Genomic DNA, 17,943 nt, shown 5'->3' with positions numbered 1-17,943 from the left:
CTTGAGGATGTACTTCTGCCTATGATGGTGAACAAAGAGAGATATATGTGGAAAGACAAGTGTTCATACACTGGTTTGGGTTAATATTGTGTGTGTGTGTGTTTTTGTGTGTGTGCGCACTGTTCTCATTTGTCAGCGCATCCCTTGACTTTTTTTTTTCCCCATCGAATTCCATTGAAGAGCTTTTTGTGGGGAACAAAGTGATTTTGAGCCACCGCCTCCTGCTCTGTGGGCCTTATTGAGAAGCAACATTGGTAAAAGGCCCCATGCGGTTCACACAGTAAAACACACACACATATACACACACACAGAATATGTAACTCACAGAGCTGGAATAAATATCCTTGCAGTGTAGTGCCATTAACTTCAGATCTGCTGCATTAGAACAGAGTGACAGGAAGGATTAAATTCTTAAACTTTCTCTAAAACCTTTAAATTGCTCCTCACACTTCTTTACACCCCGCACAACACTTTCACACAGTATTGGTACTGTATATCAGCTTGTTTCAGCATTTCATTAAAGCTATATAATGTTTAAGCTGAGGGACGTGCTTAAACTGAAGATTTTATGGCTGCATTATTCCATTATAGTAGAAATATTCTGGATGTCTTTTGCATCTTTTTTTTTTTTAATCTATTTTTTTTTCTTCAGAGTCTGCCTGGAATATCTGGTCCCTTTGGAAACTTTGAAACCTCAGCTGTAATTTAAATTGAAGCTCCCCAGGCTTGAAGAAAGCTTGGCTGCTCCACATGAGTTTATAAACATGTACACACCACTGTATCTGGCAGGATCAAACTCACATCCCCAGAAATGACATCCAGTACACACACACAGTCTGCTGCATCCCACTCAGCAGCCTGTTAGGAAGAGTAGGGACCTTTTCAACTGTCACTCGACATGATTGTAACCAATAAGGTAATATAGAATTTAGAGAATTTAGAAATCCCTTTTGATCAGCTGAGACGTGTGGTGTGTAGCAGTGTTTCTCACAGTCATGGCCAGACATTTTTAAAAAAGAGTCCTTCTAATGTGAACGAACAACACTGCTCTGTAAAAACATCAAGGTGAGAAGCAAGTAACAGCGAAAGATAGTGTCTGCGGGCTTTAAATCAGGTAGCCAATCCTGTGGTCAAGCAAATCATGTAAGCTTGAATTACTGGGAAAATCAGGTTACTGCAAACCATGTAGTATGCACTTTAATCAAACCTTAATTTCATTACCTTAATATTAACTCAATTTGATTATTTACAGTAATTGGGTTATGGTGTTCATGTAAATACACCTCTCAGTATACTTATTATACCTCCAGACTGTTTATTTCTGTCTGCATCTTTGTACCTGGTTCCTCTGTTTTCTCTCCTTCAACATCTTCTCTCCTCTGCCTCTCCTATCTGTGTCTTATCCTTCTCCACCTCTCTGCTCCTCCTCTCCCTCCTTCCTTTCCTCCTCAGCCATCTCATCCCTAAGCCTCCCTCCTTTCCTGGGGGGAGTTATCAATGCAGCCGGGGTCATTAATTAGCACCGCGAACACGGTGACAAGTATTACATTGTTACAAATTGGTTAATTACGCCGTGCGCGAGTTTGTGTGTGTGTGTGTGTGTGTGTGTGTGAAGAAAAAGAAAGGGTAGGTGTTGGTTCGGTGGGTTTGTAGGTAAGCACAGGCCGTAGCAATCTGCCTAAGGAGGAATGTGTGTAAACCGATGGAGGAAACCAGTTATCGATCCACCTGCCTGCCTCGCAGCAGCTGAGGAAACAGGCCGACACGAGCTGATTTATGGGGCGAGCACAGAAAATCTGAAAGTCTGAATGGGAAGAGACAGAGCAGCTCACGTCCACGTCGGAGAGTTTCTAAAATCTTGTCTCAGTTAGGAAGCCGGTTGTTTTCTTGGATTCTTCTGCTTCAGCAAATACCCTGGTTTACTGATAAAAGATCCACAGCTGAGAGGGGGATTGAGAACAGCTTGTAGAAGAAGAATAGACTGCTTGTCTTCTTTTTCACACCTTACTATTCAGGCTGCCGGTTGAAAGAATGTCCCTCCACCTCAGCACACACGTACACACTGTTTTGCACAGAACTACTCAATTTTACTGTGTTTGCATTTGTGCATGTGCATGGGTGTGTGTGTGTATGTGTGTGTTGAAGGGGGGGGGTTAACCCCAACAAGAACGACAAGAAAGACTCCTTTGATCCATCGTTTCACCTTTGCAACCCCCCTTATCCTTTTTTTTTTTCTCCCTCTTGCCCCCTTCCTCCCCACCGCTTCACCCCCCATTTGAACAGGCTAACGTTTTTAACACAAGGCTCTTTCTTGTCTTGGTCAGCTTTGGCTACACACACACAGAGGCATGCACACACACACACACACACACACTCTTTCTGGTTCTACAAAGGTGGGTCTGTGAGTTAGGACAGCGGCGTGTTTATTTTTCCAGCGGCCAGTGCTCCCGACAGTTGCCTTTATTGTTCATTGTTGGCGGATGGATGGAGTGCGGGGGGAAGTGAGGAGGGAGGAGGGGCAGGGGTGTCGGTGGGCAGTGGAGGCGGGTGGGTGGGGTGAGGCGGCGGCTACCAACAGGGAGGACAAATGGATGGCTCTCACCTTCCCGAGCGGTCAAAGGGCAGGTCAGCAGCTCCCTCCGTCCCCTCTTCTGACTCCCCCCCTTCCATCCCCTGTTGTGTTCCTCTTTCTTTTCCTCCCTCTTTTCCTCCTTCTCTCTCTCCTTCTCTCTTCCTCATCTGGTTTGACTGGCCCAGGAATGTGGCCCTGTTAAAGGTAGCAGCTGAAGAACAATGGGGGATTGTGCTGTTCCACACATGCACATACGCACACACACACAACAAAGGCAAACATCGGTACGTATGACCAGACATGAGCGCGCACACTCATGCTGATTGTGCCTCAGTGTGCCTCTCTCTAACTACATCCTGTTGAATGATTTAGGCCTTGTGTGTTTGTGTGTGTGTGTAATTGTGGATGTATGTGTGTGCGTGTGTAATGGAGCTGGTATGTCAGGATCTAAGGAGTCAAAGGTCAGGCCATGCTAAATGTGAGCAGGAGGTTGGCTGACTGCAGGGTAAACACAGACCAGACACACTCTCCTTCTCTCTTTTGCTCTCTTTTTTCCTCTCTCTTTCACACACACACACACACACACATGCATGCACACATTCACACAAAAATACAGCTTCATAGCAACAGACCAATCCCTGAATTTACCCATAATTCACCACCCATCAAATAAATTTTGATTTTTCTTCAAGTTTTAGCGAGAAATGTAAATTTTCAAACCTGGCTGAAGATTTATTGTGTTTGTTAAACATGAATGAATCTGGCTCAGATTTTACATTTGTTTTGCCACCACATTTTGCCTGTTTACAAATGTTTCCATCGCCAGATTTATTCTCTTTATTTCAATAAGGCAATAACAGCAGTGATGGATGTTTTCTGAATAATCACTGCTGGCCTTCTGTGCCCAGGAAAATGAGTCAACATCTGGTTTTACAACTTAGCAACACATATACCCACCTTCCGCTGACGTGCCCCCCCCCCCCCCCCCCCCCCCCCCCCCCCACCCCCCAACACACACACACACACACAGTCCAAAACCCCTAACCAGTCATATATTAGGCTGACCAACAAGCCATGGATAGCTTTACACTGCTTTGTTGTTCCTTCCTGGTTTCCCTCATGCCTCTGACCTCTAATCTCACCCCAACAATCCTTTCTGACCTCCTGATAGCTGTAAAAATCTCACAGAGAAGAAGACTGCACCACAACAAGTCGGCTATAACTTTTGTATAATTTCCTAACTTTTTTTTTCATGTGTGGTCACTTCTTTACTTTTGAGCGTGCATCTTTAGCAATGAAACCCTTGTCATTGTTTGCTAATAAATGTTTAAGAAACTAATGGTGATTCTTTTGCAGCTTTTGATATTAGAGGTGGAAAAAAATGTGTTTTTATGTGTCCACCTTCAAGAAGATCAAATTGCAGATTGTATATGTAATCAGCGCCTTGCTGAAGGACACTACAGCAGGCAGATAATTAACAACATAAGGCTGCAAAAGCTGACTGAGGGGTGAGCCACAGATTCCAGCATTATCTTTTCGGATAGAGCTTTGAAGTGCGTCATAGTTTCTCAATGCAAAATCTTTAACAACCAAGAAAACAGTGGCTTCTCTGAATGGTGGCTTTCTAGTTGTACTAAGCAGACTTTCATAGCCCGGTTTCACAACGTAACCTCAGCCGAGTCTTGCAGTCTTCTTCAAAGTGCTGCCATCTCACCTTTGACCCCTTCTCTCCCCCTCTCTTGCCCTGTAGGTACCCCAGACAGCCTGGCGGAGAAAGAGCGCCAGCTCATGGGCATGATTGGTCAGTTGAGCAGCCTGAGGGAGCAGCTCCTGGCGGCCCACGAGGAGCAGAAGAAGCTGGCTGCCTCACAGATGGAGAAGCAGAGGCAACAGATGGAGCTGGCCAAGCAGCAGCAGGACCAGGTACAGGAGCACGCTGCATGGGAAAGGCTTCCTTTGGAAATATAATATATGCCTACGCTGCAAAAAAAAAAAAAATCTAACCTAACAAGTCATTTAGTGACGCTTTATTTTTGCATCAGTAGTATTTGGTGATGACTTACTTTCCTGTCAGATCACCACTAACTTATAAAGAATTTCCTGTACAGGCAACTGAATGGGTTGCCTGTACATTTATTGTGCCTGGCCAGTAAACACTAAATAAAGGCACATGATTGGATCCTGATTTGGAATCAGATGTTATATGGACACACACACACACCAACATACGCACCTAAACATCTCAGGTGGTCATCAGAAATCCTCACACAGACTTTTTTAAGCTTTACAGCACAAGGTGAAATCAAAGGTATGATTGAAAGCAACAAATCACCCAGGATTTTTCTTTCCTCTGCCCTCTCTCTAGCACACACATACACATGAAGACACACACACATCTCATACAGTGTTCATGCAGCCAGAGATGTCCGCCTTTGGCAGTTTGAACACAGGGACATTGCACAGGAATGAGCTGAGGGTATGCAGCGTTGGAGCGGATGTGGCTGAGACATACACACACGCACTTATACACATACACACTCTCACATTCTCCGAGCTCCCAGGCGAGAGTCTGCCAGGTATTTGCATAGAGAAGGGTTTCCCTCTTTGTTGTGCTTTTTCGCCTCTGGAAAGCTTGGGTTTACAAAGAGAACATCACACACACACACACACACACACACACACACACACACACACACACACACAGAAACACAGCTGTAAGGACAAATCACCTGTGACAAACACAATGCCTTACACTGCCCTTGGCTGCATCCCACACCAGTGCGCGCTGAATGAGTCTTGCTGTAGGAGAATGTAGTGGATGTGGATACTGTACACTTTTGTGTTTCCATTCCACTTGATGAACCACTGGAGATTTTCTGTGCTGAAGTTAATTACATTTTAGGGATGTAGATGATGCTTTCATGCAAAACAAATAAGAGTGAATACAAAAGATGAGCAGACAAAGAAATGGATTATGTTTAATAAGTTCAAATTTAAAAAAAAAAAAGATATGGTTGATGGATTTTGAAATGCAAAAATTAGAAATAGTTTATTGAGTTTAATGTGTTTAATCAAAATTAATTCGCACAGGCTGTACACTACACCCAAACAAGATAGAAAAGAGTTTATAAACCCAAAGTTAACATAATCGTCTCAAGGAAGGAAAACAGCTCACAGACTTTTCTCAAACAAAAAGAAACCAGAGTTCGATTCTGTCCTTTTATCAAAATGTCAGAGAGCTCTGTCAGTAAGTGTGTCGGTGTGACGCTGTTGTCCATTTGGCTATGAGCTGAGTCCAGATGAGATGAGTCCTTTAATATTTCATACCAGGGCATCAACCCTCAGTCGTGCAACTGGGGCCTCAGAGACCTGCAGATGTGTCGCATCTCCCACAGGCCCTGCACACACACCACAAACACATGCACGCCCTCCCTCACACCCACACACACACACACACATACTGTATATACATTCTAATGTGTTGTGTGCTCTGTCCCCAGATTGCCCGGCAACAGCAGCAGCTTCTGCAGCAGCAACACAAAATCAACCTCCTGCAGCAACAAATTCAGGTGAGGCCGGTTTGTGTGTGTGTGTGTATGTGTGTGTGTGTGTGTGTGTGTGTGTGTGTGTGTGTGTGTGTGTGTGTGTGTGTGTGTAGGTGAGTGTATGTATCTCTCCATGTGTGTGTTTGTGTGTGTGTGTTTGGGGGGGGGGGGGGGCAATTTTGTGATTGTGATTGTTACAGCTTGTGCTCAGCCATCAGCCTTTGCGGCCTGAATCAGCCTTGACTTATTATAGCCCCTCCTCCACTAACACACACACACACACGAAACCTGTGTAATCACTTAAAAGTGGTCAGTCTGCTTGGAAAAATCAGAAGTAGGGTGCAATATATGCATTTTAAGTGTTTATTATATAAATCAAAGTTTACACATCAAAGTTACACATCAAACTGTTTTTTTTCCATTGTGTGTTTGTGAGTAATTGTTGAGGTGTTTGCACAGAGAGAGCAGTACAATGTAGCAGCAACAGCTACGCTGTACAAATCCAGGCTTGGCAACTCAGCTAGAAAAGTGGCCAAGAAAGGTCTGGAAAGAAGCTGACTTCAAAAAAGCTAAAATTGATTTTTTTCTATGGTTTTGAGGCAGAGCCCATGAAATCTAGATCATTATATTACATCACCTAAAACATTCAGACCAACAACAACCTTGTGTTTAAAAAAAATCAAGGGGCTGTGTTAGTTACTTTTTGGTGAAATAGGTTCCAGAAAGACTGGTTTTTGTTTTATTTTTGGGGTGTTTTTTTGGCGACAGAAGAGAGATGACAGAAAATGAAGGGAGAGAGAGAGATGCCAAGGTCTTAGACGCAGATCGGGACGCTGAGATTCATGGTTGACCCTAAGCCCTAACCCACCATGGCGAAGAAAAGTTTTCATGGCATCTACCATTTTATTTGATTCAGTTTACGCATTAAGAATATGCTCATGTTACAAATTAATCTGCTATGAATGAACTCCTCGTGGCCCTGATCAGACTGGGTGTAATTTGTACATGGCCTAGCTCGGGCATGAGGTCGTGTCTTAGATGCAAGGTAGTGGACACATGAAGACCCAATTTAAGAGATTTTTGCAGTAGAGCAGTGGTACCCTCACAGATGGAGCATTTTTTAAACATCCTGCTCCATCTCAGACCAACATTATGGTTCTACTGCTGAGTTAAGTCACATAGTTACCCCACATCTTTCACTACCTATCCTTCACAGTTGTGAGAAAAAAAAAAACCCCACGAACAAACTTCGTGCTTTTTACAGAACACAGAATTAGGCCATTTCGTACCAGCTTGTTTTCCACCCCTTAGAAGAGGACGGATTATGTTTCACTCTGCTTTTCGTCAATCACTGGAGGAATTCCCTTCACCAAGCAACACTGGGAAGTACAAACTTAGTTGACTTCTTATTTGGAGCGTGCTTGTTGTGAACAAGATGTTAAATAAATCAAATCATGTAGATTAACGTGAACAGCCTCATAAAGACAAAGAATCTACAAAGTAAGTGAACTGAAAAGTCCCTTTGAATGTGGATCTATGTCTTTGGGTCCAGAGAAAATGGGTGGGTATATATGTAACACTTAAAAATGGAAGTATTGTCCTTTTGGGTGCTACACTGGAGCCTCTATGTTGGTCCAGGTGGCTTGGAACGAATAGCCCAGGCCTTTGTAAAGGCAGATGACACTGAATTTTGAGCTGAGAAAGCAGGGCTTTGTGTCATAAAGAGACACCCTGTCCAAGAAGGAACACACACACAAACACACACACACATTCCCTTTCCCCCCGAGAGTTCAGCCATACACAGTTTGTGTGATAAGAGACCTTGTGATAGCATGTGTGTGGGACGTGTGTCTATGTGTGTCCACGATTCTGTGTAAAGCAGCTGTGTTTATTTGCTTTGTGCGAGTTAAATTCTGAATTATTCGTGTTTTGTCCCTTTGACAAAAAAGAGAGTATGTTTGTTTCTGAGGATTTCACTGTGGGTTCTCGAGCGTCCATTTCTTCACCCATGTGTATGTGCGTGTGTGTTTGCCGCAGCTGTGTGTGTTAAGCTATAAACACGTCCGCTCATGATTCACTCCCTCACGACCCCGTCGAGACAAAGCTCTCTTTTCCCATGACTTTGCAACCTTTTCCCAAACAAGCGTCTCTCCATTGAACGGGCCCAACAATAGTTTCTCACAAGCAGGGGCAGCTGTAGGCAGTCTCGTTAAGAAAGGGACACAATCAACAGGGGCTCATCACAGGAGCGCAAAAAACACACATACACACACACATTCACGTATATCGCACACATCAAAGTACGCACAAATACGGACAAACATACGAAATATACGCCTAGACTCACTCGCAAACACACATCTCGTAAACAGTCACAGAGAGCGCTGCACACTCGCCTGATGATCAAACACACTCATCATCAAAGACTTGGTTCAGAAATATACTGCTTAATCATTCATGAAGAGATTGTCCACACAATCCCACAATACAATGGCCTGCCAGAGAGAGGGCACCAGGTTCAGCATGTTGGGGTGTGTAGTGTCCGTGTGTGTTTTTTGTCTGTATGATAAGCCCCTTGTGATTGCATTTCCCCCTAACGAGGCTGAGTTCAGCTGTCTCTCCGTGTGCGTGTGCGTTTGTGTGCGTGTGTGTGTGAGTGTGTCTGCGTGCGTCCTTGGCTTTGTTAGGCCCAAACCCCCAAAGGCCTGTGAAGAATGCTTTCAACCGTCCACTTGGAAGAGGTGATGAAATGAAATGAATAATCAAACTCATGAAAAAAAGAGAGGAGAGTGACACACATCCCTCATGAAAGGAGGACACATTATTTATTGTCCTCGCGTCCGGTTTCCTATTTTTTCCTCACCCTGAAACCCAAATCAAGCTACCGATATGCGTGTTAGCGTCCACTATTTGGGCCAACGGCACTCGCCGAATGTGGTGCAAGCCAACAAACAAGCGAGTTCATTTACAGAGGCAGGCATAACAGCAACACTAGCTAATGACACACAGTATGAACAACACACACAGGCATGCACTATTCATTAGTGCTCACAAGTCACTAATTGATTCTACCTGGAATTATCCATGAATTAGCATCAATTATAATCCATTTATTTTGCCCCCCTCCACTCACACACACACACTCACATGCAATTACACACACATTTGCATTGTTTTACTTTTTGAGGGAGCTTTTATTCTGCAACACCTAATCCTAGCTTAAGACTTGATCTCTTCTTTAGTTCAAGTCCTGAAACTTAAACTGAACTTAATTTTAACCTCTATCCCGACTAAGCCTCTAATCCTAACCCTTAATCCAAGCCCTGACCCTGAGTTATCCTTAACCTTAACCCAACCAGCCTAATCCAAATTTGAATCTTAAACCTAAACCCAAATCCTGACCTTAAACTTATTCCCCAGGGGAAGAAAGGACCAAGAAAAGAGACCCTTACTTTGCAAAACCACACAAGTGGCTCACATGAGAAAAATATAAGAACATGAGTGTACAAAAAGACATGCAGACACACAAAAATACACTCCCTACCCCCTGCTAGGGGCCTTCTTATTAACCCGAAGGGGTGAGCACATTTCCTCAAACTTCCCTTTGCTTTCCCTCTTGTCTTCTCTCATTCTAATTAAATGACTTGTCTCCGAGGCTCCCTCCGGTGTTGCCGGGGACGACTGTTGCTGCCGTGCAGGGAAGCGCGACGGGGATGAAAGGAGCTCACCTGCCGAGCGGCTCAGAGCTTACCTTGAGAACACGCACACATTTTCATAGAATAGCAAGAAACACACACACACACACACTCAGTGTGCATTGAAACAGAGGGATGAGGGGACAAGAGTGTGTCCTGCCTAATGAATCAAAACTCAATCAAGCAAAACACACACACATACGCACACTGTGTCTAACTCTGTGGTGGTACCTCTGTGTGCTGTCTTTCATCTCATCAAGCCCCACTGTGGCTATAGGTTGGAGTCAGCAAATCAGACTGAGAAGAAGAAAAAGTGAGAAAGAATCAGAAAATGAGTAAAGCCACCTGACGCTTTGACTGGTTGAAGAGAAGCCAGACACGCCGGCGAGGGCGACTAACAAGCTCTCTATTAAGGCTAACCTATATTGGTAACTCAATCACAAAGACACACACCTCTGTAAGTGTAATACCTGACACGGTCACAAACACAGCCTCGGTCTGTGCTGAAGATATTTTTCATTCTGTGGTAAAGAAAGAGGAAAACAAAAAGGAAAAACTCTAAAAGGCGCGCTTTTCATTCATTGTCACACACATACAGTAGACTGCATACATGCACACACAACACACCAGCACCTCTGTACTCTGTGCATAGGAGCGGCTAACCCAATTGCCTGTGTAATTGTTTAATCACTCCCATTACACCGCAACCAGTGTAATTTGTGTTTTCCTTACGCACTGTATGTGTCGATGTGTGCGCACAAACCTCACACACACACACACACATTCATAAACTGGACCACGACCAAGCAGCCATTTCCACTGAGACCTACCCTCGCTCACTTGCTTTCTAATGTACCCACACATGGACATACCTGCATGCGCGTGTGTGTGTGGGTGTGTGTGTGTGTGATGCATCCTAGCCATTGCAGTGCCATAGTGACATGAACCATGCCCCTACATTCACAGCAGGCTGGCCTCTAATAGCCCCTGTCCATAGAAACTTAATGGACTAATATTAAAAGCCAGCTATCGCTCCCTCTCTCTCTTTCTCCCCCTCTCTCTCTCTCTCTCTCTCCAAATTAATTATTGGTTCTATCGCTCACATGTCCCCTCTTCAGCAATAGGTCATCCAGGTCTTGCATTAATTGCCGGAGCATATGGTCGCCAACAGATTTTAGCTGTGGGACTCGCACTTTAGCGGGGGCTATTTTGCGCGCTCAGATGCGAGCCATATTGTGCGGCGCTGGCAGCTATTGTTCGGCGCATTAACTTCATAGAGCTAATTACTCCCCAATAATAACTTTACCTTGGAGTTTTTAGCGCGCCGCGTGCCAACCAACCTGTTTCGCACCCCATATGTTAATTAGCGGCCACATCTTCATTATGCCGCAGCGGCGCTTTAAGTTCAAGCTGTGCCGCCTGGCGCGTGGTGAACGCAGCCTCGACTCGCTGCCAATTATCCAACTCTTGCTCCCCTCTCCATCTCTCTTTCTCTCACTCTTTTCTCCCTCTCTTGTTCATTCTGGTGTCGGTATCTGCTGTTTATCTCCTGAGAAGTTCTCTCGCCAGGGTGAATCGTCGACTTCTCTCTTTCTTTCTGTCCTCTTTGCCACTGTGAAAGTTCTCAAGAAAGAGTTTCGCACTTTTGCTTTATATACATATATAAGATTCTTTTTCTGTTTTTGTTTTGCGTTCAGTTATCACTGATTAGAGGATTTTTCAGATGAGTTCCAGTTTTCGTTTGTTTCAGGTTTCTTTTGTGGACGAGGAGGAGGGGTATGTAGATAGTAAAAAAAAAAGCGGAGCCCTTTATTCTCCACGTCGGTAGCCTACAGTAGAAACAGTGTGATGTTTTGTCTGTGTGCATTGTAGGTTTTCATGTTCGCTTTGGGCCTGATGTGAAAGAGAAGCTGAGGAGTGCGTTATTCCCCAAAGTGCCTGCTGTTTCAGAAGTGCCTCTTCCTTTATGTGGGATCTGGAGATTGTCTGATAGATGTGGCCTCACTCTCCCTTTCCCTCTCTCTGCCTCCCTCACCCTTACTTTCTCTCGCAGGCTTCTCTTTTCCTCGTGTCAGTTCGTTTCTTGATTCTGTGATTCTCATCCTCTGATTTGGGAGAGCTCTCTCCCTTTCTCTTCTTTGTCTTGCTTTCAACGTTTACATCATGATCACGAGGCTAACACAACACAGCTCATAACCCACATTAAGGTATTACATTATTGTATGCCCATTATTAGGTGAAATATCAGATTAAGTCATTTTGTAGATGGTAAAGGAATGTAAATAAGAAGGAATGCACGGCGGGGCCATGATCAGGGAGACTGATTGACTCCAATACCATATGACTGGCTCGTAGACAAACCCCCCTCTACCACTCCCCCTATGACTCTCACCCCTCCACACACACACACACACACACACACACACACACACACACACACACACACACACACACACACACACACACACACACACACACACATGCAAACACACAGTTCAGATAGTATTTGTAGAGTCCCTTGTTTCTCCTTGTTACGCTCAACTTGTTCTGACCCATGTTTTCTGCCTCATATGTGTGTGTGTTTGTGTGTGTTGCACTTTAGAGGTCAGTGAGTGTGTGTGTGTGTGTGTGTGTGTGTGTATGTGTATGCCAGTGAGCATGCTAGAGTTAGTGGTGCTGCTCATCAGCTCAGCAGCTGTTACACACATATCTAACTCAACTATTATAACAGCAGAATATGGGAGGGAATGATTCCCCATAAACCATTCTGTGTCTCCCTCTCTCTGTATATTCCATTTTTTTTCTTACTCTTTTGTTTCTTTTCTTGCCTTTTTTGTTCTTTATTTTCTTCTTTCTTTTGCTTGATCTTCTTATTCCATTGTGGAGACTTGCGTGTATTGTGCAACACTTCTGTAGGCTGATTAATGTCCTCCTATTGTGTGCAGGCTTTTTGTTACGAGATAGAAAGAAGCAGCGATGGAGAAGAGAAGATTGTGATGCTATTAAAGGATCTTCTATGATATTTTCATCTGCCGAGAAAGAAAGCAAAGCCATGTGCACACACACAGACGTCATACTGTGTGTGCCAGTGTGTTTACGTACAGTATGTATGTATTACAGCTGCCACAGACTTATCTTCCTCCTCCTCCTCCTCCTCTTCTCCTCTCCTCTGCTCTCCTCTCCTCTCCTCCTCCTCCCTACGGTACATTACAGTATTGCTAGCCAGCTCCACTCCAGCATATGTCCAATTAGGCCTGAAAGGCAAAGCGGAAATGTTCTGTCTGTGATTCGTCCCCGCGGGGGTCCTGTCCGAGCGTTGAGCTGGAGCGCCTCTCCCTTCTGATCGCGCGGCGCAGGCAGCTCGGCGGTTTATGGTTAACCAAAATGGTGGAGTAATTATTGTTTTTGGTGTAAGGGGGAAACAGGAGCCGCTTGAAGAGAGCGCTATTCCCCTGCGCTGTGATAGTTTGATTACAGTGCTGCTGGCTGCCGCATGCCGACACAGTGGAGCAGGAGGAGGGGGAGGAGGAGGCACACTAACACACACACAGACACACAAGCACACACACACACATAGGTATTTACAGTACATGAACGTTCATACACCCAGGGAAACTTGAATATACACACACAGGTAGGGAAAGCTAAGGGTCTGCAAGCACCCAGCAACCACAGCTCGCTCTCTGTTTACCTGTGTCAAGCTCTAACCACTTCATGTGCCCATATCAGTTAGATATTACCTGATAATACCGTGGCACCTCTGATAGTCCTCCGTAGATCTCCAGGAGATTTCTAAAGTCTCTAAAAACATCTCAGTTTCTACTTGAGAATTCTAATTGACAATAAAGATATTGAATATACTCAAATCCCTAAAGCCAGCGTAGGTTCCATACACCTGGTTTTATGGTATTTTTAATGTACACATAGCAGAACTTGAAGTGAGACCCTGCAAGTCTGAAAAAATACCTGGATGCGAGAAAAAGTTTTACTAATCTGACAAAGGAGTAAAAATCCTTGAATTGAGAAAGAGGAGAAGTGCAGACATGATGAAACAGATTTGTTAAATGAGTGAATACATTGCAGGACCTGCCTATTCTGCTTCTTCTTATTTTATTTTTCAGTACAGCGTAGGCACAGCATTGTTGCCATGCCCGAAGATTCAAAAGCGAAGCTGGTGCCTGCAATGAAAACACCACATTGTATCTTTCTACAACAATGGGTTAATAAATGAAAAAAATAACAGGAATAGGATGATGTACCTATAGGGCTAAAGAATTACGGGGGCTCTATTGATTATGTGATTGTAGAATGTATGTTTATGGAAAAACATTGAAATTCTTGTTCTGGCTTTTTTTTTCGGGGGGTATTGCAAAAATGTGCACAGAATTTGGCCTGAGCTCCTTCGCTCACTTCATGTTTGTGGTTTCTTCATCATACCAGCATTACACCTCAGCTTTACAGCTCAATAAGAGCCCTTTTTTCTCCTCCTTCTCTCACCTTTTTCCACCCTCCCTCTCCTCCTCACTCGCTCTCCTCATCCGCTCCTCTCCTTCCTCTCAAACTGTCAGTCAGTCCATCACACGCAAGTCTTTGTGTGTTGTTTTTGGCAGAACGCTGTTTAGTGCAACCATCTGTCTCCTACTTCTCTCTCTTTCTGTCTTCCTCTCTCTCCATCCTTCTCTCTCTCTCTCTCTCTCTCTCTCTCTCTCTCTCTCTCTCTCTCTCTCTCTCTCCCTCTCCTGTCGTCCCTGCCAAAGCCACCCATCGGAGGAGCTTTTTTCTGCGTCTCCTTTTAAAATCCTGGAAACCTTGTGAAGTCTTATGGCTCTCTGCCGACGCGCACGCAGAGAGGCTTGTGTCTGCGTCTGTGCGTGCATGTCACTGTGTGTTTGGGTTGCTTGTGGGGGGGGCAAGGGGAGGGGAGGAGGGTTTTGATGCGGGGAGATGGGAGAGAACATCATCTTCCAAATAAAAGGAAAAGGCCAGCTGTTGTGAGAGTACAGTGAACTGTCCTCACAACTCGCTTTCTGTCTTTGAATCGAGAAGATGGAGTGTGTGTGTGTGTGTATGTGTGTGTGTGTGTGAAACTTCATTAGTGTAATCAATGTCATATGTTATGTTCCATATTTATTCCATGAATATATGTATTTGAGCCTGAATTCATATGATTCTGAGATATTATTGTGTTGTAAGTCAGATGTAACTTGAAGTGTAACAGAAGCTGCTTAAGTCTGTTCTGGGACCAGTTACCTGAACAGCACTATATTGAGTTCATTGTTTTCAGTGCATGTCAATGGATGGTTACTTAAAGAGGTGTGCTCATGTTTTCTTCTCCTTTCCCTACCTTCTTCCTCTTCCTCCTCTTTCCCTCCATCCACCCTTCCTTCCTCAACCCCCTTTCATTACCCATCCCCACCCTCCTTTGCCTCCTTCATTAGCAGGTCCAGGGCCAACTCCCTCCGCTGATGATTCCTGTCTTTCCTCCGGACCAGAGGACTCTGGCGGCGGCTGCAGCCCAACAAGGCTTCCTCATGCCCCCTGGCTTCAACTACAAGCCCGGCTGCAGTGAGTAACATCCACACACACGTACATTCATAAATAGGTGCAACTTACAGAGTCAAAGCAGTTTTTGTGTGTGATGTTTCAAATGTTTTTCACCAACCAAGGTAGAGTGTGACCATTTTCCCACACAAGGACTCGGATTGTTTCCCAAAAGACGAGCTCACCCCTACAACAACAGCTCTCTCTTAATAGAAAAACCAGTCCAAATACACCCTTCCTGTTTATACTCTCAGCCTCTTTCTCTTTATCTCTCTCTCCCTCTATTGCTCAGTCTTCTTGGCTCCTTTCTTTTGTCTTGTCTATTTTTTGATGTATAAAAGCAACAAAATGCAGGCGTCCTGCAGGACATGTTTTTTTTTTGTGTGTGTTTTTTTTTCTGTTTTTTTTTTTTTTTTGGCTATCGCGCTCCGGCTCTGTGGCAATGTGTTGTTTACCATGATAGAGAGAGAGAGACAGAGACAGAGAGAGAGAGAGAGAGAGAGAGAGAAAGAAGGGTGGGTGCTTGCCAGGGGATGCTGGGAATAAATGCACGGTGGGGGGGTTAACAGAGGGGGGAGAGGGAGGGTGGTAATGTGACCTGCCCCAGGTTCTCCTCACATTAACACGGGACGCAGCCAGAACATGTTTCCAACTCAGCCCACACAAACTAACACACACTCACACACACACACACACACACACACACAAACTTCCAGGCAGCCAGAGATTGCTTTGTGATTTAGCAAACACAACAAAATACAAAAAAAACCAAAAAACTTAAGACGCAGATATGCGAGCGTGCACACAAAACGCAAGCTCGTGCACATTCAGTCCCGCTCCCCCCACTCCCTTAGAGTTTCACAGCTTCCCAAACAAGTCCATTCCATTTTAATTAGTGCCATCTTCACCCACGCCCACTGCCCACGTAAATACCCTGTCAAGTGGTGGGCTTGTCTTTTCACTGCCTCCGCCAACTCCAACCGGACTGGCACGCTGCGCCAGGCTGAGCCGCCCCTGAGAAAACTCTCTGGCAACTTTCAAAGTTGTTGTGAGTTGATGTAGTTTTGGTGCTGCGGCTCTAAATAGGACATGTGTAGCATTGTGCTCTGACATATTCTCACGGCGCTCCATAGCTTTGAAGATATGAATAGATTTTATCCGCACAGTATGGACTTCTGTGCACTGAGTGGCTGTCGTGTTTAAACACTTGTTGAACAGCAACGCAGCTTTTCTGTTGTTCAAGCTTCTGACATGTTACAGCTATAGATATCTGCTAAAGTTTTGCCAGGACTTTCTATGATTTATATTTTCAACATTAAAAATTAACTTAGTGTAAAACAGACCTGTATTTGGAGGTATGACATGTAACAGCTTTAAAGCTGAGTTTTCCTGCTTTTTCCATCTATTTGAAAAACGCAGTTTAGCAAATTACAAAGAAGCAAACTAGAAGTATATTTGCAACACTGCAAATACTGGAGTGTCCTTTTAAATTGTTTTAAAAATGCCATATTGCGCATAAACTGACACTAAATTAAAACCGATGACGAGGGAGATGGATGGCTTCCCTCGATCCATCTCCCTCTTTCGTCGGTTTGCCAGTGAGAAATTTCGGCCTCGTCCGTCGAGGTCGCTGTCCCCAAGCCAAGAGCAACATGTTTGCTTTCCTTCGTCCTTCTCGCTTTTGTTACAGCGACCCCCAGGAGGAGCATAAATATCCACCCAGCTCGTGTTTGTCTAGGGAGCGCAGAGAAAAGACCCATCTCCTAGAATACACAGTCCTGAAATAATTCTTTAATCCCTCCTGCCCTCCCTCCGCCGTTGGAGAAAAGAATGTCTCAGCTCCACTTCTTTTTTTTTTTTTTTTTTTTTTTTTTTTTAAGCACCAAGTTATATGGGAAAGTATGTTGGAAGGAAAGTCTGGCTTATGCGAAACAAACACACACACACATTAACATGGACACGCACAAGCACAATAGAAGGTCCTGACAGGGGCCAAGAGGCTGACCGCTGCTGAGCTGAAAGTCCACGTCCAGAAATCTAAGGTCAAGGCCTGTGAACATTCTCCAAGTTTTCTCCGTGAAGAATGAAGTTTCCTCAATGTGATGTCAGTAGAAAACCCTGACCTCCTCCGTGTAGTGTGTTTTGGTTGGTGGGCATGTCCAACAGGCACAATTTATTCAGTATGACCATAATTAAGTACAGTATTCTTCCTCTCCTCGCCTCTCTTCTCCTCTCCTCTCTGCCCTCCCTCACTGTCTGTCTCCTCCTCCCCTCATCTCTGACCTTTCTCTCTCTCCTCTTTCCTCTCTCTCTCTCTCAGAGTAATTACAGCATGGCCTATCTGCACCTGGTCACTAATAATCCGCACTCGTCCTTTTCTCTGTCTCATTCTCTCTGCACTTCTGTCACCCACCCCCGCCTCATTCATCCATCTATCTCTTGATTTATCATTCCTGACAGAGAACGGGGAGGGGGGGAGGAAGGGATAGAGGTGGAGAGTAACTTGTGAGGAGAGAAAGATGACAACAAGAAGAGAAGAAGAGAGAAAGTGGGAGATGGCCAAGAGAGAGAGACTGAAAGAAGTCCTCTC

General features: G+C 44.6%; 1 protein-coding gene across 10 annotated transcripts in view; it reads left to right on the top strand.

Annotated features, from left to right (window-relative positions):
• sox5 (SRY-box transcription factor 5) overlaps nt 1-17,943 on the top strand; it is a 208,223-nt gene that overhangs the window by 162,863 nt on the left and 27,417 nt on the right. For 8 of the 10 annotated variants that reach the window (XM_041030245.1, XM_041030244.1, XM_041030243.1 and 5 more), the window contains 3 exons: nt 4,323-4,495; nt 6,073-6,141; nt 15,251-15,377. In XM_041030245.1, coding sequence (XP_040886179.1) covers nt 4,323-4,495; nt 6,073-6,141; nt 15,251-15,377 — 369 coding nt within the window. The remainder of the gene's footprint in view (nt 1-4,322; nt 4,496-6,072; nt 6,142-15,250; nt 15,378-17,943) is intronic. The other 2 variants (XM_041030249.1, XM_041030242.1) reach the window with 1 other exon arrangement.

The sequence above is a fragment of the Toxotes jaculatrix genome, chromosome 22 (genome assembly GCF_017976425.1).
Source record: "Toxotes jaculatrix isolate fToxJac2 chromosome 22, fToxJac2.pri, whole genome shotgun sequence".
NCBI classification, from domain to species: domain Eukaryota; kingdom Metazoa; phylum Chordata; class Actinopteri; family Toxotidae; genus Toxotes; species Toxotes jaculatrix.
This window is presented reverse-complemented; position numbering and strand designations above follow the sequence as displayed.